Source organism: Choloepus didactylus, chromosome 7 (assembly GCF_015220235.1).
Source record: "Choloepus didactylus isolate mChoDid1 chromosome 7, mChoDid1.pri, whole genome shotgun sequence".
Taxonomy (NCBI): domain Eukaryota; kingdom Metazoa; phylum Chordata; class Mammalia; order Pilosa; family Megalonychidae; genus Choloepus; species Choloepus didactylus.
In genome coordinates, this window is record NC_051313.1 from 123,252,092 (window position 1) to 123,278,026 (window position 25,935).

Genomic DNA, 25,935 nt, shown 5'->3' on the forward strand with positions numbered 1-25,935 from the left:
TTTAAGATGGGCAAAAGGCAAGGATAGACACTTTTCTGAAGAGGAAATGACTCAAAAACATATGAAAAGATGTTCAATTTCACTGGCTACCAGGGAAATGCAAATCAAAGCCACAATGACATATCATTTCACTCCTACCAGAATAGACATTACCCAAAAAACAGTAAATTACCAGTGCTGGAGAGGTTGTGGAGAAAGAGCCACACTTATTCACTGTTGGTGGGAACGTAGAATGGTGCAGCCACTCTGGAAGGCAGTGTTGAGGTTCCTCAGGAAGCTAAGTATAGAATTGCCATATGACCCAGCAATTCCATTACTAGGTATATACCCAGAGGAACAGAAAGCTAAGACATGAATGGACATTTGTAAACTGATGTTTATTGTGGTATTATTCACAATTGCCAAGAGAAGCAAACAGCCAAGATGTCCATCAATGGATGAGTGGATAAACACACTGGTATACACACATGATGGAATATTACACAGCTCTAAGAAAGAACAAAGTCATGGAACAAACAATAACATGGATGAACCTTGAGGATATTATGTTGAGCAAAGTTAGCCAGAAACAAAAAGACAAATACAGTATGGTCTCACCAATATGAACTAACATTAATGAGCAAACTTTGAGAGTTATAACTGAGAACACAGGTTATCAGGAGATGGAAAGTTATTAGACATCAGGCACTTCATGCTGAAGGATTACAGAATGTTCAGCAGGATTGACTGTGTAGATCCAGAAATGGAGAGTGCAGTGCTGTGTGATGGTAGCACAGTATTGTAGGTGCACTGACCAAGGATGTCTGTGAGTGGAGTTTAAGGAGGAGGACTAGGGGCATGTGTGATATCAGAGGGAAGGATGGATGATAGAGACTGGGTCTCTGTAGCTTGGTGAAACCTGGAGTGGTCAGTGATGGTGACTAAATAAACAAATGTAAAAATGTTTTTACATGGGGGAGAACAGATGAATGGATGTTGAAAAGGGGAGGGTATTAGGGGAAAGAATATAACCAATGCAACTGGAGTCTGGGGTTAACAGTAACATTATAATATGCTCCCATTAAATGTGACAGGGGCAATATACCAAAGCTGTATATCTGGGAGGGAAAGGTATAGGGGAGGGGTACAGGATTCTTTGTAGTGGTGTTATTGACTGACCTTATTGCTGTATTTCGTTTTATGTTTACTTTTCCTTTTGTCCTTTTTATTATTGTTTTGTTTCAATTTGTTTCTTTTGAGTAATGAACACGTGTAAGTGCTAATTGTGGTGACAAATGCACAACCATATGATTATATTGTACATGATTGTATATTGTGGTTGATTGTATGGTATTTGAATATATCACCATAAAATTGCAGGGAAAAAAGTAAGCAGAGGGACACAAGTGAGAGAGAACTTGGAGAGAGAAATATATGTATTCATTGTTGGGTGAGAAGAATGGTGTAGCCTATCTGGAGGATAGTATGGTAGTCCCACAAGAATCTAGGTTTGTGGGGGTTTCAAGGTCCTACAACCTCAGTTTTGGGTATATACTTGGAGGATTGGAGAGCAGGGACATGAATGGGCATTTATGCACTGGTATATATGGCAGCAGTATTCACTATTTGCAATAGACAGAGGTGCCCTGAGAGTACATTGACTGATGAATAGGATGATGAACTGTAGTGTATGCAGACAATAGAATGTTGAGCAGCTACAACAAGAAATGAAGCTGTGAAACATGCAACTAGGTGAATGGATCTTGAGTACAACATTTTGAGTGAAACACACCAGAAATGAGAGGACAAACATTACAATACCTCACTAATATGAACTAACTATAATGTGTAAATTCTGAGAACTGAATCTTATAGCACAGATTATCAGAGAAAGGCTTATTGTAATGGTCCCTAGATTGCAAGCTTTTACAGCAGTCACATCTATTCCTGAGTTGTAATGGTTATCTCTAAATCCTGAAATGCTGAGCTCCTTGTGTACAACCTGGTCAGTCTCTGGAACTTTGGATGTCTGTGGGACACATGAGACATGGAGCTAGAAGTTGGCAGCTATGAATGTCAGTATTACCCCATATGGCAACTGTTGAAAGAGCTGAAAAAGAATTCAGAATATCATTAGAGATGTGAACAAAGAGAATCTGGTTAGGACTAAGGCAAATGAGGACCAAGGTAAAGGGTGATACTGACTGGGTTTTTAAACTACAACTTATATGTGTGAGACCAAGGGAGGAGATGTTTATCTGGTGCAGGGTCTATATTTTCTGTAGCTCACTAGATAATCTAACTTGCAGGATTAATTTGTTTGAACACCTTAGGTACTTAGAGCTCTGAATGGAAAGTGGGATTTGGTGAGTTTGTACAGGCTTGGATGAAATCCGCATATATCCTGGAGTGATATGGGCAGAGAGTAAAAGTGTATTTGTGGGGCCCCTTGAAGAACTGGGGAGAAATGTGGAGGTGTTGTCTTCCTTACCTGGACTATTGCTGATTTTCCTGCAAACACTGAGTACTGCCAATTTGATGGGCCAAACCCTCGATCTGGGGGCCTTCCCCTGTGAAGCTAGTTGCTGCAAGGGAGAGGCTAAGCCCACTTATAATTATGTCTAGGAAACCCCCCAAGAGAGACTTTGTTGCTTAGCTCTCACTAAGCCCACTTGGCAGGTGAGCTCACTACCATCCCCCTACATGGGATGTGACCCCCAGGGGTGTGAATCCCTCTGCAATGCAGGAAATAACTCCTGCAGGTGAGCCTGGACCCAGCACTGTGGGATTGAGAGGACCTTCTTGACCAAAAGGGGAAAAGAGATGAAACAAAGTAAGGGTCCAGTGGCTGAGAGACTTCAAATGGAGTCAAGAGTTCAATCTGGAGGGGCTTCTTATGCACTATATAGATATCACCTTCTTGTCTTTAGTGTGATAGAATGGCTAGAGGGAAATTCCTGAAGCTACCAAACTGCAGACTAGTGACCTTGATTCTTGAAGATGATTGTATAACTTTGTAGATTGCATAATGTGACTGAGTGCCTGTGAAAACTTTGTGGCTCACCTCCCTTTATCCAGTGTATGGACAGATGAGTGGAAAAATGGGGACAAAAATTAGATGAAGAATAGGGTGGGATGGAGGTAATGGAAAGAGTTAGGGTCTCTTTTTTGCATTTGTTTTTATCTTTGAGTAAGGAAAAGGCTCAAAAATTGATTCTGGTAATGAATGCATAACTGTATGATGGTGCTGTGAATAATTGTACACTGTGGATGACTGTACAGTGTGTGACTATATCTCAATTAAATTGTATTTAAAAAAGTAAATGATCAATGGGGGAGGAGGGAAATGAGATGTTTTGGATGTTCTTTTTTCATTTTTATTTTACTTTTTGGAGTAATGAAAATGTTCAAAGCATGATTGTGGTGATGAAAACACAATCTATGATGATCCTGTGAACAACTGATTGCGCACTTTGAATGACTATGATATGTGATTATATCTCAATAAAATTGCATGTAAAAAAGAAGCTATCAAGACAGTATTGGCCATTTTACTAGCATATGTGGTGGGAGGTAGGTGAGTGACCTTAATAGGCTATGCAAAGTTCATTTTGATTAGAATGTAAGATTGTTCTCACTGTCTGTGATTTTGAATGCCCTTTCTTTTGTGGATGCATTTTCAGTGAGAATGCATGTGCTTGTGTATGTTGAGAAGGTGATAAACAACTGATTGCCTTCCTGTAGAAAAGGAAGCCACAAGCTCTGTGGGTCTTTTCTCTCCAGAGACCCAAGTCCCTCTCCAATAGAGCAAGAAGTAGTTGCCTAGGAAGAAGAGCTCCAGAGACATGTGCTGAGTGAACAATCTGAGCACCATCCAACTGCAGATAGTTTGAGCTGACAGATTGCAGTAGAGAGTTTGAGCAAACAGGGTACCCCCACATGGCCCTTGCACTGTCATCAAACTGTTACTGTAACTGAAATTTTTATCAAGGCCATCACCATCCTCTACTGCTAAATTGTCATTCCTCCTGGCAGGTAGGGTTTTGTTTTTCACATAATGGGAAAGAAAAGGAAATTTTGTTTTAAAAGTTGAGGAAATCCAGGGCTGTTTCCTACTTGCAGCAAACAAGGGAACTTTTCTTATACAACCTGACATTTACCGTATCCATTATCATGGAAAATTGACTAATTTCTTCTCTTTGAAGACATCAATCTCCTTATCTTCATTTAGATTAACAGGAATGTGAAAGAGGAGGGAGGACTTTTGGGGTGGGATCTCCTTGGAAAATATTGTTTATTCTTGTGCATAAAAATCCATGGTCCAGAGAATGGAAAGTTACACCAAGAAAAATGAGGGCACTCATTTATTGTGTTTTTTTTTCATCCAGTAGACATCCAGTCCTTCAACATCATGGTTCTTTCTCCCTTTACTGTAGAGTAGAGGAAATGGGGCCAGCTAAAGTGAATGTCAATTCTGGTGCATTATGGCATCCAGGTTTTGTACTTAGTCCCAAAATACTTAGACAAAAGTTAATATGACCACAAATGTCAGTTTTCTTTCAATATTATAATTCTAGTAGTGGCTTATCCTCCAGTCAGAACACATATACTAGTGTCAGTTTGGCAACTATCAGAAGGCATTTGACTACTACCACCAATGCAACAGAAAATAAGCCACATATTCTCTTTAAATTGTACTATGCAATAATTGCCTAAGACTACACCTCAGATTCAAACAGGAATCTTTTGAGGTTTTGTTTCCTAGTTAGGATATTTTAGGGCAAACAAGAAATTTCATTTTGAGAGGACTTTTGGTTAGCTTATTTTTGTTTGTAAGAACTGGTTTAGACTTGGATCAAAGAGGTCAACATGTTCTGGTCATTTTGGGAACCCCACCATTCAACTTTCAGAAGAACAAATTTCTACAGCATATTTCTTAATCTATGTGAGTTAATAATTCAAACTATATTTATAAGTTCTGTACATTTTATGTTATGAAAGGACACTGAGTTACTGTAAATGACTGAATTCACAGATACATAATAAAAGCCTCCCCAAGCATGTTGAGAATGGCATCTGCTGGGGGATAGAGCTTGCTGATTGGAGTCTGTGAATTAGATTTTAAAGGGCAATATTTATATTGTAGATCAATGTCTCAAATAGGGTGAGCACAGTAGTTATCCTTCCTCTATTACCAGTTCTATCTAGAGTAGTTATTTGCTTCCTAGAAAAGCAAATAACTTTATATTAAATATCATCATATTTAACTCTCGTGTGTAAATATTTCTAACTAATCTTACATTGTCTGTCTCCAAGCCTGTGTAACCTCACTCTCATACTTTCTCAATGTGTCTTTCAATTAATATATTACTTCTATTCTCTATCATGTATCTATGTTAAGTAGCAATCTTTAACTTTTAATTTATTAGCCTTTCCAGAGAATGCACATTGGTGACCTATAGAGCATCTTCCAGGTGTTTGAAATATGCCTTAAATATATTTTGTTACATGATTCTAACATTCATTCTTTGTTCATGTGTATCCTTTCAATGTATTAGATGTTTTCATAACTTAGGTATTTATACTCTTTCTACATGAAAAATTACCTTATACAGTGTTTGCATTATTTTATCTCTGTTGTTTCTCTCTATGATTCTGGTTCTCAAATTTCAACCTTGAATCAAGTTGTTATTTTTTTTTTGTTGGCTAAGGTATCTGATTTTCTCCCCAAAGGAATAATATTGGAATGACCAAGAAAGGTGACTCACAATGAAGAAGCAATGAAGGGGACAAATATGAGCAGCCCAGCAGGTTTTATCCTACTGGGCTTTTCTGACCAGCCACAGCTGGAGATGGTTCTCCTCCTGGTCATCTCTGTCATCTACATTCTGACACTGATGGGGAACACAGCCATCATACTAGTCTCATACCTCAACCCCAAACTCCACACACCCATGTATTTCTTCCTTTCTAATCTCTCCTGCTTGGACCTCTGTTTCACAACCAGTATTGTCCCACAGATGCTTTGGAATCTGAAGGGCCCTGAGAAGACCATTAGCTACACTGGTTGTCTTATCCAGTTATATGTTGTTTTCAGTCTGGGCGCCACAGAATGTGTCCTCCTGACTGTGATGGCCTATGACCGCTTCAATGCCATCTGCCGGCCCCTCCACTATGACATAATCATGCACCCAAAGCTTCTTCAGCAGCTAGCAGCTGTGGCCTGGAGCAGTGGTTCTGTGGTGTCCACAGTTGAAACAGTCCTTGTTTTCCAACTGCCCCTCTGCAGCCACCACAGGGTGGATGACTTTTTGTGTGAGGTGCCTGCCCTGATGAAAATTGCCTGTGTGGACACAACCTTCCTGGAAAATGAGCTCACCTTAGCCAGTGTTGTCTATGTTGTTACACCTCTGGGGCTTATTCTGGTCTCCTATGGTTGCATTGTTAGAAGTGTGCTGAGGATAAAATCTGCTGAAGGAAGGAGGAGAGCATTTGGGACCTGTGGATCCCACCTGATTGTTGTAGTTTTGTTGTTTGGGACTCTAATTTCTGTCTACATCCAGCCCAAGAGCAAGTACACACAGAATCACAGTAAATTCCTTACTCTCTTCTACACTGTAGTGACACCCTCTCTTAATCCTTTGATCTATACCTTGAGAAACAAAGACATTAAGTGGGCTTTGAAGAGGCTGCTTAGAAGAGACCCAAGTTAAGCAGAAATATGAAACATACTCAAGAAATCTCTCAGTTGTTGGATACTTAGGCATAGATTCTCCTTTCATGTAGGAAAGCAGGTCTCAATCACTTACATAAAGGTAGATATGAAATTTCCTTTCAGTGAAGTCCTGTAATTATCTCCCATAAATCCTTCTCCTTGTTTCTGGAAATATCATATATCTCTTTTGGGGCTACAGTGTAAACCTATGAATAAATAAATATTCATTTATTTTATATATATATATTTATCTATGTATGTTTGTATAAATCCTTAGGATATTGCTCTAGTGATGATCTTTGTTATTCAGGAAGCACCTGTGGGACTAAGTACACCAAGAGATTTTCTCATTACTCCTATCCGCAGACGAAACCCCAAGAGAGGTGCCCTGAGGCTCGTTTATGCTTCTCATAGCCCAGAATAATTCTCAACAATTTTGATCTACCATTTAGCCCTATGCCTGGAATCTAAGACAATTTGCAAACAGAGTTTTAAGCATTGTCTTTAAGTCTGAATATTTACATTTAACCTACAAACAAATTGCTTTCCAAATAATAAAAATATCTGCTTGGCATTTACATAGTATTCATTTTTTAATATTATATTTGACAGAACTTATGAAATGGTTTTCTTTATATTGAACATAATGTTTTCATCAGTCCTAAAATCATACTTAACAATTTTGGAAATTTTTAAAATAAAAACATTTCCCTTATTTTGCATATATTCACAATATTATTTATTTACAAAATATTGTCACAATTTCTATTGACTTTAATTCTAGACTCTGATTAGGCATATATGCAAGATTTCGTTAAACTATAAGTTTAGTTTTGTAAGAAATAAATGCTTTTAACGGAGACTGATGCCAAGGAAATTACTTTAATACAGATCAAGAACTGTAGTTGAAGAGACTATGAAGTTGATTGGGATTATAAAGAAAATGTATTGGAGAAGATAAACTTGACTGAGTCAGAAGGACATTCATAAGGTGATTTGGGGGTGTCTATGTAGACTTTGCATATCTCTGTTCACAGCATATAATTTGATGTGCATTAGGAATTATAAGCGTAGTGTTGAATTAAATGCAAATCAGGTATAGGTAAGGAGTAATTTTAAGGTTAATAGTATTGCAGAAAGGAGAATTCTCTGAAAATAAAAACTGCAATGTATCAAGATTTAGGGAAAAAGTCTTTCTTTTATAGAGAGGAGTAAACAAGGCTAGAAAGAACCAGGTATAGAGTAAAGGGATGAAAGGATAGTGTGATCAGGTGGTAGCTCAGAATAGTTTTATCCTGAGGCCAGGCTATTCCTGGGGGTTGTCTTTAAGAAGAGGCTCAGGCTGAGTTTTGGCCCAAGTTCAGGGACCTTGGGGGAGGAGAGAACTGTCAAGTTTGATTAACAGGCATTTTGTTCCTATTAATCAGTATGGCTATTCATTTATGAGATAAAGAATGGAAATTTGTAGGTTCTTTGCTATAGGAAAACAAGGGAACATCAGTGAATCTTACCTAAGTCATATTGGGAAGGGTATTTCTCTGCCATAAGCTGTTTTTCAGACACAAAATTGCGGGGGCATTTCATTAACCGTCACTATTTTCCAGGATCACAGGGTTTAGGTCCACTTTGACATTGTCAGTGATTATGTTAAAACTAAATTTTTATTGGTGGAACTGTACAAATAAATGCCTAATAAGCAAAATGATTAGCCCCTAAAATTTAAATCTTGTCATTTCAAAGAGATACAAAAAAAGAAAATAAAAATATCCTTGTACCTGCACTAATTTTAAAATCTTAATATTTTCAATATATTCTTTATACATTTAGTAAACATTTTTATTTAACTGTCTTTTCAAGTATAACATACATTTTTTTAAAAAAGAGCACATACTGTAAGTGGAGTGAGTTTTCACAAAGTGAAAGCCCACTTGTCACCAACACCCATGCTAAGCAGGGAACATTATCAACACAGGGAAGCCTTCCCAATGCAACTTTAAAGCACAAGGCACACCTGCTAATTATTTGGGTGAGATTTTTTATTGTTTCTATGCTGTTTTAATGTTTTTATTTAGAAGTTATTTTAGAATTACAGAAAAAAATCACAGAAATATTACAGAGATTCCATGCACCTGTCCCCCAGACTCCCTGATGAAGACATATCCATAGGACTAATTATAAAAACAAGGATATTAGCAAGAGTACAGTACTATTAAACGAACCACAAACCCAGCTAGAATGACACCAGTTTATCCCTTACTGTCCTTTTTTCCTTTTCAGGATCCCAAATTGCATTTGGTTATTATATCTCTTAAGCTCTTCCAGTCTGTGACAGCTTCTCAGTCTCCTCTTGTCTTTCATGTCCTCAAAACATTTGAAAGGTTCTGATCAGTGTTTTTGTAGAATATCTCTTGATGGATTTGTTTAAAATATCCTGACTATTATGTTGAGGTTATGCATTTTGGCAGAGTACCACCGAAGTGCTGTGCCCTCCTCAGTTCATCCTAACAGAAGGCAAATGATATCCATATCTTGGCCTTCAAAGCTGGATTCAGGAGGTGTCTCCACTGTGAACTATTTTTTCAGGGCAATTAATAAATACCTTAGGGGAGATATTTTGAGACTATGGAAATGTCTTTTCCCATCGAACATTAGCTCACTGATTTTCGAATCCACTGGTGAATCTCGCGTGTGACAATCACAAAGGTGATTTTGTATTTCCCTCATTGTTTCTATAGGTATTAATTGGAATTCTTCTGTGAGGAAGAGTTCCTCCTCCTTCCCTCCCTTTCTTCCTTTCTCCTTTCCTTCTTGCCTTCCTTCCTTCCTTCCTTCCATTTCTTTTTTCTTCAGTTGCGTATATCAGTGTGTGCCTGTGGGTAGTCATTTTATTTTATGGGTTAAATTGTGATGCTATAATATTTGTTTCATTACAAATTGTTTCAACTTTGGTCATTGGGAGTTCCTTGCTTTTGGCTCCTGTTTCCTGACAACATGCCTTCATTCTTTCTCAAGTACTTCTTTATTTTCTGACACAAGATTTTATAGGCTGATTTTATTTTCTTTGCTTCGGATCTGGAATCCATCATTTCTCCAAGGAGCTCTGGTTCCTTTTATTGGAGAATGATGTTTAGAAACCAAGAAGTGGTACTAGAAGTGTTCTTTGCTAATCGGGTATCATTGCTACTAGCCCACTTAGCAGAGACAGCTAGGGAATATATAATTTATTCTGTATATAAGAATATATATGTACATGTACTGTGTTTATAAACATGTATTTGCAAATCATGCATACACACACATTTATGTTTATACATTTATCGCTTCCTCACTCTGTGTGTGTATGTTTGTGTATATATATATGTGTGTGTGTGTTTGTGTGTGTGTGTGTGTGTGTGTGTATAGCCAAGAGATCTTACCAATAAAACTAATATCAATTCAAGACCACAGAGTTCACTCTAATCTATCTGCTTTCCTTATTCTCACTTCTTTCTCCTACAGTGAGGAAAAAACCGAGCTCTCAACCTCTACAATATATTTACTTATATTTTAAATACTCTAAACATATGAAATAGTTTCAGAATAGCTATAGAAATAGCAATGGAAATGGATTCACTAACTACAGCAACACTATTTGCATAATTAGCTTATCTTTAGCTCGATGGTATCCAGTCAAAGTAGTTTTCCAGAGTTGCCTACGCTAGATTACTCTTCCTCACCCTTACAATGTAGTTAAACAATTTATTTTATACAGTTCCAATTTTATTAAAGATTGTATTACACTTGGTTGCCACTCACATTCTGGTTGATTTTAGTTAATTATTTATTTGGGAGTATATGAAACATTACTGTGGTTCTAAGAGTCACAGATCTACAAATGGCAAATCCAGTGAAGCATCACCACCTCTTCATCCTTACTAACAATTCCCACTCATCTCTTCCTTTCATTCTCACTTATCCCTTGTAGGGAACCACGTACTTTAGTTTGTTTATTTCTCTCCTGTGTGTGCTGTGTTTCTTGACACCAAATAGGCAGATATGTGTATTTTCTTTCATCACTTTATTTCATACCTGAAAATAGCATTATGTAGACACCCTTCATACTTTGCCTTTTTAATTTGCAGCATATCTAGAAATCACTCAACATCCATATGTAAAGAACACAAATTGTTAAAAGCACTAACTTACATTAGCCTATAATAAATCTTGCAATCTTGCAATTTCTAGGATAGCCACAAAAGAACAAAGTAATGTATTGCAAACAAGCTGCTAAGTGATGAAAGTGAAATAATAAAGCAATATGAGATTAATTATAAATATATAAATGAAGAGAATAAAAAGCAAGCAATAGACTGGACAAATAAACCCATTTGTAAAGATGGTACCTAGAAATCCCATCATAGCAGTAATTATATGAATATAAACAGCCTGAATTTCCAAATAATTACAAATTGTCCCAGTAGAACTAAACAAAGAAAAACATAACTAGGATGCAGCTTACATATGAGGATGCAAATAGTTGGAAAGTAAAGGATAAAATATAGCAAGTAAAAATTGCCCAACAGAAAGTTGATCTAGCTTTACTGATATCAAACACAGTAAACTTTAAAAGAAACACCAGTATTTTAATGTATTTTATTGTTATCTCTGAAAATAAATTATTATACATAAAAAATGCCTTCAATTAAATATTCTATCTTTTTCATGACACATGAGCTACATTTTATTGAGGAAACCTTAGAAACAGAGATGAGAAAAAATCTCTGATAATATGACTGCTTAGAGAAACTTTAACATTTCATTTGTATCCGATGAAACTTATTTCTAAACTTATTGTACAAATAAATATGGGCAATAGTATACAAATATCTTTAACTTACTTTATACTTAAATAATTTCTTCATGTCTTCCTAGATTAATAAATATGCTTATAAATTAATATGTCTAATGCATGCAAATAATTCCTGGTAATAACTATAAAATAATAGACCAGTCAGTTATTTTTGCATGGTTAGGTTGTTTCCACTGTTAACTTCCATGTACATATGTAAATGAAGACAACAAAATATTATGTTTAAATCAATGAATTAGACAATCAGTGATAAAATATGAATATTTTATCAATACTATCCCCTGATAGAGGTATTATTACCGGATATATCATATTTGGAAAGAAGATGAAATCACTTTATTTGGGGGATAGGCTTAACTCATGGTAGCTGCCAGAGTACTCCACTCTTTGTCATATTACAATTAATGTATGTCAGCTCAATAAACCCTCACAGGTCAAGTGCTAACAGACACTTCCCTGAGAAGCAGAAGTTCAAAGGCAATGCAATGCCTGCAATGATGCCTGGAGCTACTGAATGTTTTGTAAACATAAGAGCAAATCTCTGGATGATGTCAAATATAGAGAGTTCAGATTCACCTGCACACATATAATATTTTAAAAACTATATAACAATCCTGAAAATGTTTTATGTAATTATTCTTTAGTTCAGGTTTTTACTTCCATCCTTAATTTTAATATTACTTCTTTTTTTAAAAAACATTCCCACATATGGAACACAGATAAAAATTTCCCATATTTTACTTTTAATATTCTGGAACAAGTACCTCCTTTTTAAAAATTTTTTATTCCATGTTTACTTATTTTTAGGATACCCAAAAGTCACAAAAAGAAATTTTTGATTCCATATTATGTACTAATTAACAAAGTTGAAGAAGTTGTTAAAACAGTTTTATGGTAAGAAATAATGCACTTCCTACAGCTATTAGGGAATTAAAAGTCATGTGGGGCAGATATATGTAGGAAAAGGCCTTCTTGTAACCACAGCATAAATCAGATGGGACCCTAAGGGGCTAGAAAATGCCTGAGGGTATAGAAAAAGAATTTTCCAGGCTGCTGAGGTAGATGCTGGCAATTTATACTCTGAACTTAGACTAAAATAATTTGGAAAATTTGTCTAGTGTTGGACTCACCTCATAAAATTCTTGTGCAGCCAACTTCCTTCCAGAATTTGATAATCAGAACCTTACCTCTGAAAGCAGAGATGACTCTGAAATTATAGTCGCTGTTATTAAGGAACCTCTTTACTTCTGGGTAATCTGGGCATCTTCTCAAAGAGCACATTTGCATGGCCCTCAAGTAATTACCCCTGGGTCAGAATTTTTTTTTTGCCCAGTTTTCTCTGGAGGGCTGCCTTGACTTCCTTGTTCCATAAACTAAAGTTGATGGGTCACCACTTCTATAGAAGAGGGTGAGGAGTTTGTCTGTTCCTGGTGAATGACTGGTTTTGGTCCTCAAATAGGTGACAGATAATGAGCCATAGAAAAGTGTTACCACCAGAAGGTGGGGAGAACAGGTGAAAAGAGACTTTAATGAGGCCCTCAGGTGAGGGCATGTCCTGTTTTTGGCTCTGTTCATCATATAATACTTTTGAAATTTAGGAGATTCTATTTTAATCATACCTTCGTCAATAATGTATTCTTTACATTTACAAATTTAAATAACCCTGATATCTTCCAAGGTAACAATCTGTGATCCACACACTTTTGGCTGGGATTAAACAGTTAGACATTCACTAAATAATAATTCATAACTACCAAAAATGGGGGCATAGTAGAAATTTAAGGTATTGATAAGAACAGAGGCTCAGATTGATGAAGTGGTATTTCTGAGGTCAGACAAAAAACTAGCTGTAGAAATGGGATAGAAAACAATTTTGCAACTTTTAAAGCATTGTTTACACCACATTAACTACGGTATTGTAAGCTGGTATATTTAAAGCAAAAATATGCTTTTTGAGGATCCTAGTTATTATGAAGAAACAAACATATTAGGTGCATTCTCAAAAAGATGTGACATGGTCAACATGGTGACATAAACAGCTACAGAAAACCTGTCCCCAGAAATTCAGAGAAAAAATGGACAATTCTCACTTCTTCAGAATTCTAGAGGAAGGTATAGAGTGGAGAAGGATTCTGTAAACACTGAAGAACAGAAAAAAATATCAGGTAGGAAACTTCCATCCTGAACCAGCAGGTCCTCTCCCCTTCCCTTTACTCAGTCCCACACAACTCAGAAAGTCCCACAGGCAGCAGTTGGGTTCCCTCCCACCTTCCCTAGGGACATAGACTATAAAATCTCTCACATAAGTGAGACAAACCCCCAGTTCTTCAGAGAACTCAATGTTGAGTTGTCTTATGACCCAGCAATTCCGTGACTCAGTATATACCTAGAAGATCTGAAAGCCGGGACTCGAACAGATATCACAGCAATGTTCATAGCAGCATTATTCACAATTGTCAAAAGATGAAAATAATCTAAGTGTCCATCAACAGATGAGTGGATAAACATAATATGGTATATACAGATGAAATATTATGCAGCAATAAGAAGAAATGAATTCCTGAAGCATGTGACAACATGGATGATCCTTGAGGACATAAATTCTATGTGAAATAAGCCAGACACAAAGGAACTCAATGGGAGATAGTGTATGATTAGAGAGTGTATGATTTCACTAATATGAACTAACTAGAATATGTAAACTCAGAGTCTTAAAATATAGGATATAGGGTACCTAGAGATAGGCAGAAGCTGGAGAAGGGGAACTGGCTACCTAATATGTACAGAATTGTTAGCCAGGTTGAACTTAAATGTTTGGGAATGGATGGGTGTGACGGTAGGTTGATATTGGGATTGTTAAGTAATAGTGCCATTTTGTAGGTGAATTTGATTGAAAGGGGTTGTTTATAAAGTCATGTACATCACTGATTAACATTACAAATATACATAAGTTCTTGCTTGAACTACTAAAAATATGAGACATATAAAGAGTTAATAATAGGGTGGCATATGGAGAGAAATTACCTTTGCAAGCTATGGACTATATCAACAATAATGTTTTAATATTCTTTCATCAACAGCAACGGGTGTACCACACCAATAGTAGGGGTCATTAATGGCGGGGGGGTGTGGATAAGGGATATGGATGTTTTGGGTTTTCCTTTTTTGTGTGTTTATCTGTTAGTTTTCTCTTTGGAGCAATGTATCACCTAAGTGATACAATCAATGTAGAATCAATGTAGAATCAATGTAACACATTGTATTCTTTGGACGGAATATACGGTTTGTACATATGTTTCAATAAAATCTGCAGATTAAAAAAATCCTATTAGAAATTTCCTCAATGGGAACAAATAAATGTTTATGAAATGCAATGAAACTTTCGCAGAGCACCAGCGCTCAGGACGCAATGTCGGTCTCTCTCGTCTTCGCTTTGGGCCGCCACTTGCCTCGCTGCGCTCTGTGTGCTGTCAGCGGCTGACAAAGGACCCTCACTCGGACCGTGATTGAACCCGCGACCTCAGAACCCACCGACAAGACTTCGCCAATGCCCCCGGCGACACGCCCCTCCTCCGGCCACCACTCTACACCGGGAATCTGAGAAAGCTACAGCTGCTTATCCTGTGTCAGTGCTAGCACTGCTAATACTACCTGCTTCTGGATAGCATGTAAAGAAGATAAGAGCTTCTGTTCACATAATTCCACAGTTCGTGATAACCAGGTGATGAACTGCGCAGAATTCTGTTCTGCTCCTACTGCCACTCCGTTGCCAACCAATTCTACAGCTAAAACCACAACTCAGCCTGCCTCTCCTACAGCTTCCCCCACAGTGACTACATCAGGTTCAACAAACACCACTTTGACTCCAACCTCACAACCTCCACGGAGTCCAACTTTGATGCAGCCAGTTTTATTGGAGGACTTGTCCTTGTCTTGGGTGTTGAGGCTGTAATTTTCCTTCTCTATAAAGTCTGTAAACCTAAAGAAGAAAATTATCACACTCTGTGAAACATCATCAAATTAACATGGGCTGGCAGTTCATTTGAATAATTCACTGAAACCAAACATATTATCTTTCAAGGTGTTCCACCTGGAAGACGCTATTCTAGGATCTTGAAATTTCCAAAGGATGCATTTAGGATAATTTGGATCATTGTCCTTGAAAAGTCAATTAAATCATTTTGCTCAATGGGAATATTTAAAACATTCTACATGAATCCGTATGGCTGTCTTCTTTTATTTTAAATGGCTGCTGCTGGGATTATGTTCTCTCTTCTTGACATGGCAAATGTAACTTTTTGTAAGTGATGGTAAATATTCTCCTGAGCAGACAACCTCATGACTCTTGGCAGTTTCAATTTTGTAATTTTAAAGCCTGAAAGCTGTGTTACTTTCATCGTAACTCAGGATATAGTTTAGTGACCAGAATTGAGAAGAATGTGCCAAACAAGCTTCAATCAGGTGGATTTTTGGCTATCATTTAAAACATGGAATAAATTTATAAATTTAATAGTACTAAACTGTAACCTTAGAGTAAACTTCTGTGCTTGATAAGTTATTTTTTCTACATTAGAAATAAGATCCCACACAGGGAATTACATTCCAGATTTAAAGAAATGAAGGGATACAAACCATATAGCAAGTTTTTATTCATACTTGTAAAGCACCTAATATCATTAAGAAAATAATGAACAGTGCCTTAAAAGACAAAAACAAACAAACAAACAAACAAACTACAATGAACTTTCTGGTTAAAGGAACTTAAGAACCTGGGGAAATATTTTCTAGTAACTCCTCTGGCAGCATTTTTTTTTTTCTGAGATAAATTCAAAGTTGTATGAACAGTTGCAAAAACAATACTAGCCCCATACACAGAATTCCATCATACCCTGACCTCCCTCCCCTGATAGCTCAATCCACCAACTTTAACTTGCTGTCACATTGCTATTTCTTTCCCTCCCTCCCTATCATCCATCATCTATTGCTCTGTTGTCTGAACATATGAGAGTTAGCTGCACACATCCTTGAGCATTCACTGTAATTCACGTATACACTTCCCATGAACAAGAACATTCTTTCATGCAATCCCACTAAGCGCAGCTAAGAAGTACAATAGATTCAACAATGATTAAAAGCTTACATTCTATATTTCCTTTTCCTTATGACTCAACTGTTTCTCTTTGAGCCACTTGTCCTCTATCTTCCAGTCCCATCCAAGTTCATCCTTAGTATTCAATTGTCATCTAGTTAGACTGACTTTTTATTTTTTTTTTCAGTTGTGGAAACAAATATACAGCCTAAATCTTCCCATTCCACTCCCTCCCTAGCCTTTCATTAGTGGGATTAATCACGTTTAGAATGTTGTAATGGTCTTTCCCACCATCCATTACTAGAAATTTCCCTTCACCTCAAACAGCAACCCTACACTCATTTCTTAACTCCCCATTGCCCCTTCCCCAATTTCTCTTAACCCAAACTCTACTTTTCATTTCTATGGTTATATCCTCTGATAATTTCTTTGTGTTTACTGTGGGGCTTAAAATTAACCTCTTAAATCCATATCAGTCTTGTTTTTCTTTGATACCACCTTCACTTCAATAGGACACATAAACTATGTTCCTATACTCCTTCACCCCCCCACCTTTATACAGTTGTCTAAAATTACATATTTTACATTGAGTTCAAAACCACTGATTTGTCCTTAGAGTTTGTGTATTTTATATCATGTAGGAAGTAACTAGTAGAATTACAGTTCAAAAATTATTGACTTCTACTTGTATTGCATTGTGGTTGGATAATGTGCTTTGAGTATATTCAATGTTTTGTTTTTTTTTTTTTTAAATTTCTTGAGGCTTGTTTTCTGTCCCAGTTTATGGTCCCTTATCAAGAAAGATCTGTGATCACTGGAGAAAAGTGAGTGTCCTGGTGCTTTGGGATGTAAGGTACTATATATGTCTGTTAAAATTCTCTATATCCCTTTCTCCTTTCCCTGTCTCTCCTCCAGCAGGACTCCCCTCAGAGTCTGAAGTAGGGCAGGTCTTTCATTGGCAAAGTCTCTCAGCATTTGTTTGTCTGTGAAAAATTTAAGCTCTCCCTCAAATTTGAAGGAGAGTATTGCTGGATAAAGTATTCTTGGTTGGAAATTTTTCTCTCTCAGAATTTTAAATATGTCATGCCACTGCCTTCTCACCTCCATGGTTGCTGCTGAGTAGTCACTACTTAATTTTATGTTGTTTCCTTTGTATGTGGGGAATTGCTTTTCTCTTGCTGCTTTCAGAACTTGCTCCTTCTCTTCAGTATTTGACACTCTGATCAGAATATGTCTTGGAGTGGGTTTATTTGGATTTATTCTATTTGGAGTTCGCTGGGCATTTATGCTTTGTGTATTTATATTGTGTAGAAAGTTGGGGAAGTTTTCCCCAACAATTTCTTTGAATACTCTTTCTAGACCTTTACCCTTCCCTTCCCCTTCTGGGACACCAATAAGTCTTAAATTTGGATGTTTTATTTTATCTATCGTATCGCTAAGATCCTTTTCGATTTTTTTGATTTTTTTCTCCATTCTTTCTTTTGTTTTTTCATTTTCTGTTCTGTGGGCTTCTAGGACACTGAGATGTTGTTCGGCTTCCTCTAGTCTTGTATTGTGACTATCCAGAGTCTTTTTAATTTGGCCAACAGTTTCTTTTATTTCCATAAGATCTTCTATTTTTTTATTTACTCTTGTAATGTCTTCTTTATGCTCTTCTAAGGTCTTCTTTATGTAGCTTATATCCTGGGCCATGGTCTTCTTGATGTCCTTTAAATCCTTTGCCATGTTTTCATTCCTCGATTGTAGATCTTTGATTAATTTTGCAAAGTATAATGTATCTTCTGATATTTTGGTTTGTGTTTTTGGAGTTGGATTGTCCATATCTTCTGGTTTTATCATATGTATTAAGATTTTCTGCTCTTTTTGGCCTCTTGGCATTTGTTTTGCTTGATAGGGCTCTTTCAAGTTGTAAAGAAAAAGGGATATTGATTTAATTTTTCAGGAACACAGTTTGGTGATGTACACTTTCTCTAACTAACCAGCATATGGTGTCTGTGAGTCATTTATATCCCTCGAGTCAGTTCGCAACCTTTTTTCTGTTTTGTGTGGGGAAATGATTCTTGTGGGTTCAGTTGGAGAACTCAGTTTGGGTGTGTTGCTGGAGCTGTCCACCCTGAATGTGGGGTGTGTACAGGTAGCCAGGGAGGAAGGGCAGTTCTAATGTTCAAATCCCCCAGGATCCTGGAGATTCAAGGCCGCCCCAAGAGTCTAAGCCTTCATTTCAGTTCAGCCCCAGCCTCTCTCTCTCACTGATCCATAAACCACCGGACTTGGCATAGCATCCCTGGATTCTCCAAGTGGATCCCCCCTCCCAGACATGCTCCTCCAGGAGCTCAGCCAAGGGAAGGCTGTGCTACATCATCAGTGCATGCCATCCCACAAGGGAAGCCCCAGGCCACCAGGCCATGTGGCGGGGCACTCCCAGCCCAAAGCAAAAATGGCCGAGCAGGGCATCTCAGCTCCCTCCTCCTCACACAGTTCCTCCTTCCCAGCTCCGGGACAACTGGCGGGGCTTTGGGCTGTGGGCAGAGCCCCGGGCAGAAGTTTATCCAGCCCTCCAGGGGCCAGCTGCGAGCCACGGGGTTTCTTTCTGCTTCTGGCTCTCCCCTCCATTTCCCTGAACCCAAGGGTATCTGCTGCGGGCTATCTTCCTGGCCAGACAGCAAGAGACCGGCCCAGCCCCCTCTTGCTGTGTTTTACTGTGTGGTTCCCACAATTGCTACTGGAGCCGCTCCTTTTTTTTTTTTTTTTTAAACAGCCAGCTGGTCTCCATACACTGAACCCTGGCTTCCCCAGCCCGCTGCATGGCTGCAGGTCTTCCAGCCAGCTTACTCACTCATTTCAGAATGCTGACTCCCTGTTTCACCAAGTATATGGCCCCTCTGGAGCTAGGAGCCCTCATCCAGTTGGCGCATCGCTGTAACCGGTATTCTAGGTCACTTTCTGGTTTTAGGCTAGTGTTTTTCACAGAGGCGTTTTTTTTGCCCTGTCTCAGCTAGCTGCCATCTTAGTTCTCCACTCTGGCTGCATTTTAATTACAATGCAGTCTTCCCTTCCCCAGGCATTGAGTCTATATTATAATATGAATAATTGTATTAAGAAATCCATACATCTGGAAGAGGTTGTATCTCACGTGCTATTGCCTAGTAAAATAAATAATGAATTTAAATAAAATCCCTAAGGATATACATTTGAACAACCCAACTAAAATCTTGAGCTTATAGACACACATAAAACAAAGCATCCAAGAGCTGCTGAAAAGCTCCCACTGATTGAGTCCTTACTTATGGACCAGGTTTGTGGGTTACATGTGTCACCTCACTTAATTCCCCTGTATTATCACCTCCCACACTTTAGTAGACAAGCAAACAGAGGCACAGAGCAGTTGACTATATGGCCCAAAGCTACCAGCTTGCTCCTCATCTCCCTGCTCTACTGCCTCTGAGTACTGGATTTCAGAGATTTGAGTGGAACCTTTATTCACAGACATTATAGTCCATGATGAGGGAGTAAATGAGGACTGATGCAGGCTGAATAAATAGTAACTCTTAATGACCCACTCCATAACACAAATTAAGACTGGGCACCTATTATTTACAAGACATGGTGAGAGATTTCAAAAAGCAGCCACATTAGCAGCATTAAGATTGTGTCCCCTGTAAGAGAACAGGCTAATCTTGAACCTTCAAAAGATGGGACATATGTTTGGAATAACTTCCCAAGAAACTCTTACTGAGAGCAAATTTTAAACTCTTTTTGCCCTGTGATTATGCTGTGACAAAGCCATGGCTTGCATAGCTGCACAGGAAGTCCTGGGAGAAATGACTCTCCATCATACTCCACAACCAACTATTACCTCAATGGCATAGGGTGTTAAGCAAGTGCTGTGGAAATGAGTGCCATTGCAGCTCACAACACCGCTCTTCTTGCCTCTCACCCTGGAATAAGCACACGGACATGACAGACCAAGACGGATTATATGAGAAACTTAAAACCAAATTACGGAATAACACCATCACTTTTCCCCTTAGTTCCAAATGGAATATCACTGGCAAAAAAAGAACAAACCCCCAACAGAGGTGACATTGAATCTGATATTTTGCCATTATAATTGTTTAACAAAAGTAATCCCTGTGGGTCGTGAGGAAATACAAAGTTCTAATTACGTGTGATGGTATAACTATTGCTGTTATGCCATCTACAACATTTCTTAATTTTTCTCTCAATATCCATTAGTAGTGTTCCCCAAACTAGTGTGATCGTAAGAATCACCTGCAGTTTGCTAAACCTATGGATTCTCAAGCTCCTCTCTTGGAGATTTTGATTTAGGTCTGGGTGGGGGCTCTGGATTTTGAAGACCTTAGGGTATTTTAAACTGAACACAAGAGGAAGACTGAGTGGCTAGACATACCCCTTTGTTGGACACTTGTATATTTGAGCTTCACAGTATGACATGGCCTTCAGTTACATCAAAACTGTTATGGGAACTGGTATCTTAATGCCTGGATTTAGTAATTTATACCCCTTTACAAAGTAAATGTGCCCATGCCTAAAAAAAAAAAAAAAAAGTCAGCCACAATTTATTGATCCTTTACTGTATTGCAAGCACTTTTCATTCATGTCCTCATCTAACCCTCAGGACAACCCAGAGGCAGTACTCTGATACCATTCTATAGAAAAGGAGCTGAGACAAAAGGATGGGAACTGACTTCTCCAAAGTCACCCTGCTGCTATGTGGAAGAACTTGGATTTGAATAAGATCTGACCCTAGAGTCAAAGCTCTGAGCTACTTCCTTCACTGCCACTTAATGACATCTCCCCATCTTTGCTGTCACCACACCTGTCATCAACACAGAGCTTTAAAACTTAGAGAGCAGGTTCGTTTGTGAACTTTGCAGCAACTATATGGAGTAGGCAAGGCAGAGATCACTGGGATAAAAAAAAAGACACAAAAATGTACTTTTTGCATATGCACATACATCTGTGTACCCTCAAACAAATACATATTCATATCCAAATTCCTGGAGATATTCTATAACAGTTCAAATCCTAGTACAGTCATCTAATAGCCTTATCAAATCTAGCATTTACTTAAATTGTCTTTTCCTCATATTGCCCATGTATAAAAGATTATAATAGTAACTTCTTCATTGAGTTGCTATGAAGATTAAGTAGTTAATTCCCACAAGCCTTTAGAAGAGTGAGTAAGTGCTCAATATGTATCAGATACAGGAATGCTTGTATATATGTGTGTGTATACATGTATTGTTACTATCCACTTACCCTCAAATATGTCCCCTCTTGGATAACTTTACATCATGGGACTTTATCATGCCTCCTATTTACCATCTTCCTCTGTCATTTATGGTTTTCTCTTCATGTACCATCATTAAGAAGAGATGAAAAGCATAAAATACATACATACTTACACAAACACAAAGGTCACTTGAATGTTATATCCTGGGGAAAAAAATAGTCGTATATTACCAATAAATTAGTGGATTCAAACTGAATCTATTAATTTTAGTGTCCACTGAGCTATGCAAAATGTGAGGTGACTGACTGCACAGAGGCCAGGGCCTGCTCTCTGTCAATCATTTCATATTTATAAGACACACAGGATAAGTAAACATATTGTAAATACATTCTAAAACCTCAGAAAGTTCACTGACCACAAGTGAAAAATAGGTTCAGAAGTTTCAAAGACCTGTATTTTTAAATATTTAAACAGATAAAATTGGCATTCTGTCTAGAAATAAACACTGAATCACATAAATACAAATGTATAGGATTCACTGGAGACAAGAATACAATGTGGTAAAATTCTCTTCTCCCTGCTTGTCACTTGGAATATTATTGAAACATGTGAAATTTGACTTTTTATTATGCTATCTAGTGATTTTTGGTGCTGTCATCTGTTGAACTTAGTTTGGAGCTTGAGATCCATGTATATGAGATAAGCTCTGTGTACAGTCCATGAATATGCATGGCCATATATATTGGCAGACAGTGAGATACTCAAAGCAGGTGTCAGGGATTTACAGAAAGGAGGATGGGCAGGCAGTGAATCAGTTTGGCAGAGTAATGCTGCTCTGTCTCACCTGTGACATTTTCTTGACAAACTTCTTGATCCATAATCTCATTGTCATGGAAGAACAATGAAGACCTTCCTATCTTTCTTGTTGACTTGTTTTGAGTTACAAATGCAAACACTGTAGAAGCAAACCATGAATAAAATATAAGTTATAGCTGTTAAAATGCAGTTTATCAGTGTCAAACCTCCTGCCCTTTAAAACCTCACATTATTGAAATCATAGGAAACTGCATAGAATATTCTTTTATTATCAGCCTGTAAATACTGTATGTTGAGTCAGTAATCAAGTTATTCTAACTGGCTCCATGCATATCTAAAGAAATGGGAATTCATAACAATCATTATTTATAATATATATTCCTATTCAGTGTTTTAAAAGACAAAGTGGCCATGAACACTGGCAAAGTTTTGATGATTTATATCAGGAGATTGACTTTCATTGATCACTGGAAGTATGAAAGAAACAGAGGATGGAGATCAGATACCTTTTAAATCTCAATAGTTTGGATTCACATGCCACTTTACCCAGTCCCAATATCCAAGGCAAGCACACTTTATTGAATTCTTTGGAAAAAAAAATCCAGCACAAATGATTCATTTGGGGCCAGTTTCACATAATTAGAAATGTTCTATTATTCATCTGTGTTTTCATCGTTAAAGGTTTCTTTGTTTTCTATCAACTAGGAAAATGTGTCATTCACTTTAGATATTACAGGTGAAACACTAAGTACAGTGCCAGGCATACAAGAAACACTGGGTAAATATTATGCTTGGTAAGAAATGAATCAGTCATTGGTTGAAAATTTACAATTTACAATCTAGCAACTCACTGCATGGATCATATAGTAATCCTACCTTTAAATTTTTTAGGAACTACCAAACAGTTTTCTACAGCACCTGCACTGTTTTACCTCCCCACCAATAATGTAAATCGTTCCAATTTCCCTACATCCTCATCAACACTTGTTATTTCTTGTTGTTTTTATTAGTATTATTACATTATTGTTGTAGCCATCCTAGTGGGTGTGAAATGGTATTTCATTGTAGGTTTGATTTACATTTCCCCAAGGGCTAATGATGTTGAGCATCCTTGTGTCTTTTCATGTACTTTTTGATGATTTATATATCTTCTGTGGAGAAATGTCTATTCAAGTCCTTTGTTCATTTTAAATTTTGGATCTCTTTTGTCCTTTGATTGTTCAATTGTAAGAATTCTTTATATGTTCAGAATACTAGAAGCTTATCAGATATGATTTCCAAATAGTTTCTTTCAATCTATAAGTTACATTTTCAAGGCCTTAATAATGTCCTTGGATGCACAAAATTTTTAATTTTGATGCAGTCCAATTTCTTTTTTCTTTCAATGCTTTTGCTTTTCGTGTCCTATCTAAGAATATGTTCTCAAAACCAAGGTCATGAAGATTCTCCCCCACCTCCCTGTTTTCTTCTAAGTGTTTTATAATTTTAACTCTTATATTTAAGTGTTGATCTCTTGTGAGTTAATTTTTGTATATGGTGTGAAGGGTTTAAATTCTGTCTTTTGCAAATGGATATTCAGTTTTCACAGCAACATTTTTTTTGAAGATACTATTCTTTCCCTATTGGACAGTCATGGAACCTTTGTCAAATATGAGTTATGAATTGCCAATGGTTGTATGGGTTTATTTCTGAACTCACAATTCTATTTCCTTGGTCTAAATATCTATTTTAATGCCTATATACCACATTTCCTTTATCACTGTAGGTTCATAGTAAGTTTTGAAATCTGGAAGCATGGGTCTTTAAATTTTGGTCTTTTCCAGTATGGTTCTGGCTATTTGGGGCCCCTTGCAATTTGAGTATCAGTTTTTTCCATTTCTGCCAATGTAAGCCAATAAAATTTTGATAGGAATTGTTTTGAATCTATAGATTGCTTTGGATGGTGTTGCCAATTTAACATTATGTCTTCCAATCCACAAACATTAGATACCTCTTCATTATTTAGACCTATAGCTAAATATATATGTGTGTTTATACATGCATATGTACATATCTATATGTATGTATATATGTGTGTGCATGTATAATATATTTAGATTTTCCACTCATACATTCTTTTCTAGTTTCTCAGAGAAGTGTCTTAGCATACCATCTGATTGTACATGCGTCATATTTATTATATACTTCTAATAGTTTCATCTTGCATGATTCTATTCTAATTTTTATGAGGAAATTTTGTGTTTGCTAATATTAACTTAGTGAATAGCTGTTCCAGTTTGCTAATGCTGCTGTTATGCAAAATACCAGAAATGGATTGACTTTTCTAAAGAGGGTTTATTTGGTTACAAAGTTACTGTGTTAAGGCTATAAGAGTGTCTAAGCTAAGGTATCAACAATAGGGCACCTTCACTGAAGGATGGCCTTTGGTGTCCAGAAAACGAGTTAGCTGGGAAGGCACATGGCTGGCATCTGCTTGATCCCGGGTTATGTTCCAGTTCCTCTCGCAGCTCCTGTGCATTCTTGGTTCTTTCTCCCAGGATATTTTTCTCTAAATGACTGGCGGTCCTGTCTTAGCATATCCCAGGGCAAACTCTGGGCTTCATCTCTCTTAGCTTCTCTGGAGCAAACTCTGGGCTAGCAAAAGTCTGCTTTAAATGGCTGTCTTCAAAATGTCTCTTTGGCTGCAGTGTGTTTTTCTTATAGGCTCCAGTAAACTAATCAAGACTCAGGCTGAATGGGCAGGGCCACATCTCCATGGAAATGCTCTAATCAAATGTATTATCCCTAGTTGGGTGGGTCACATCTCCATGGAAACAACCTAATACAAAGATTCCAATTTAATCAACACTAATATGTCTGCCCCCACAAGATTGCATTAAAGAACATGGAGTTTTGTAGGACATAAAACATCCAAACCACCATGATAGCACCTTTTGTCACATACAAAACATCATCTTTTTACTGTTCAATACTCTTGCCTAGAGTTCTATTTTTTACTCATTCTCTTTTGCATTAATAAATTTGACTACTTATTTCATGTTTTTTGTGTTATTTATATCTCTTGTGCATAGTTTCTAGGTTCATAATTCTTTTTCCCTGTAAAATTAGAAATGTTCATTTATTTTTTTCTCATAGTGTATCAGAAGAGAAATCCAGTGCCACTATGCTTTTCTTTATTTTTAGGCAACCTGGAATTTTCTATATGGAAACTTGTAGGGTTTTTAAAATAT

At 37.3% G+C, this 25,935-nt stretch overlaps 1 protein-coding gene and 1 pseudogene across 1 annotated transcript; both read left to right on the forward strand.

The window, feature by feature from the left end:
* Positions 1-5,759: 5,759 nt before the first annotated feature.
* On the forward strand, positions 5,760-6,692 carry LOC119540766 (olfactory receptor 2G6-like). The gene has a single exon (XM_037844720.1). It carries the CDS (start codon positions 5,760-5,762, stop codon positions 6,690-6,692), a length of 933 nt encoding a protein of 310 aa, XP_037700648.1.
* Positions 6,693-6,986: 294 nt separating this feature from the next.
* Positions 6,987-15,551, forward strand: LOC119540767 (annotated as a pseudogene).
* The last annotated feature ends 10,384 nt before the right edge of the window (positions 15,552-25,935 follow it).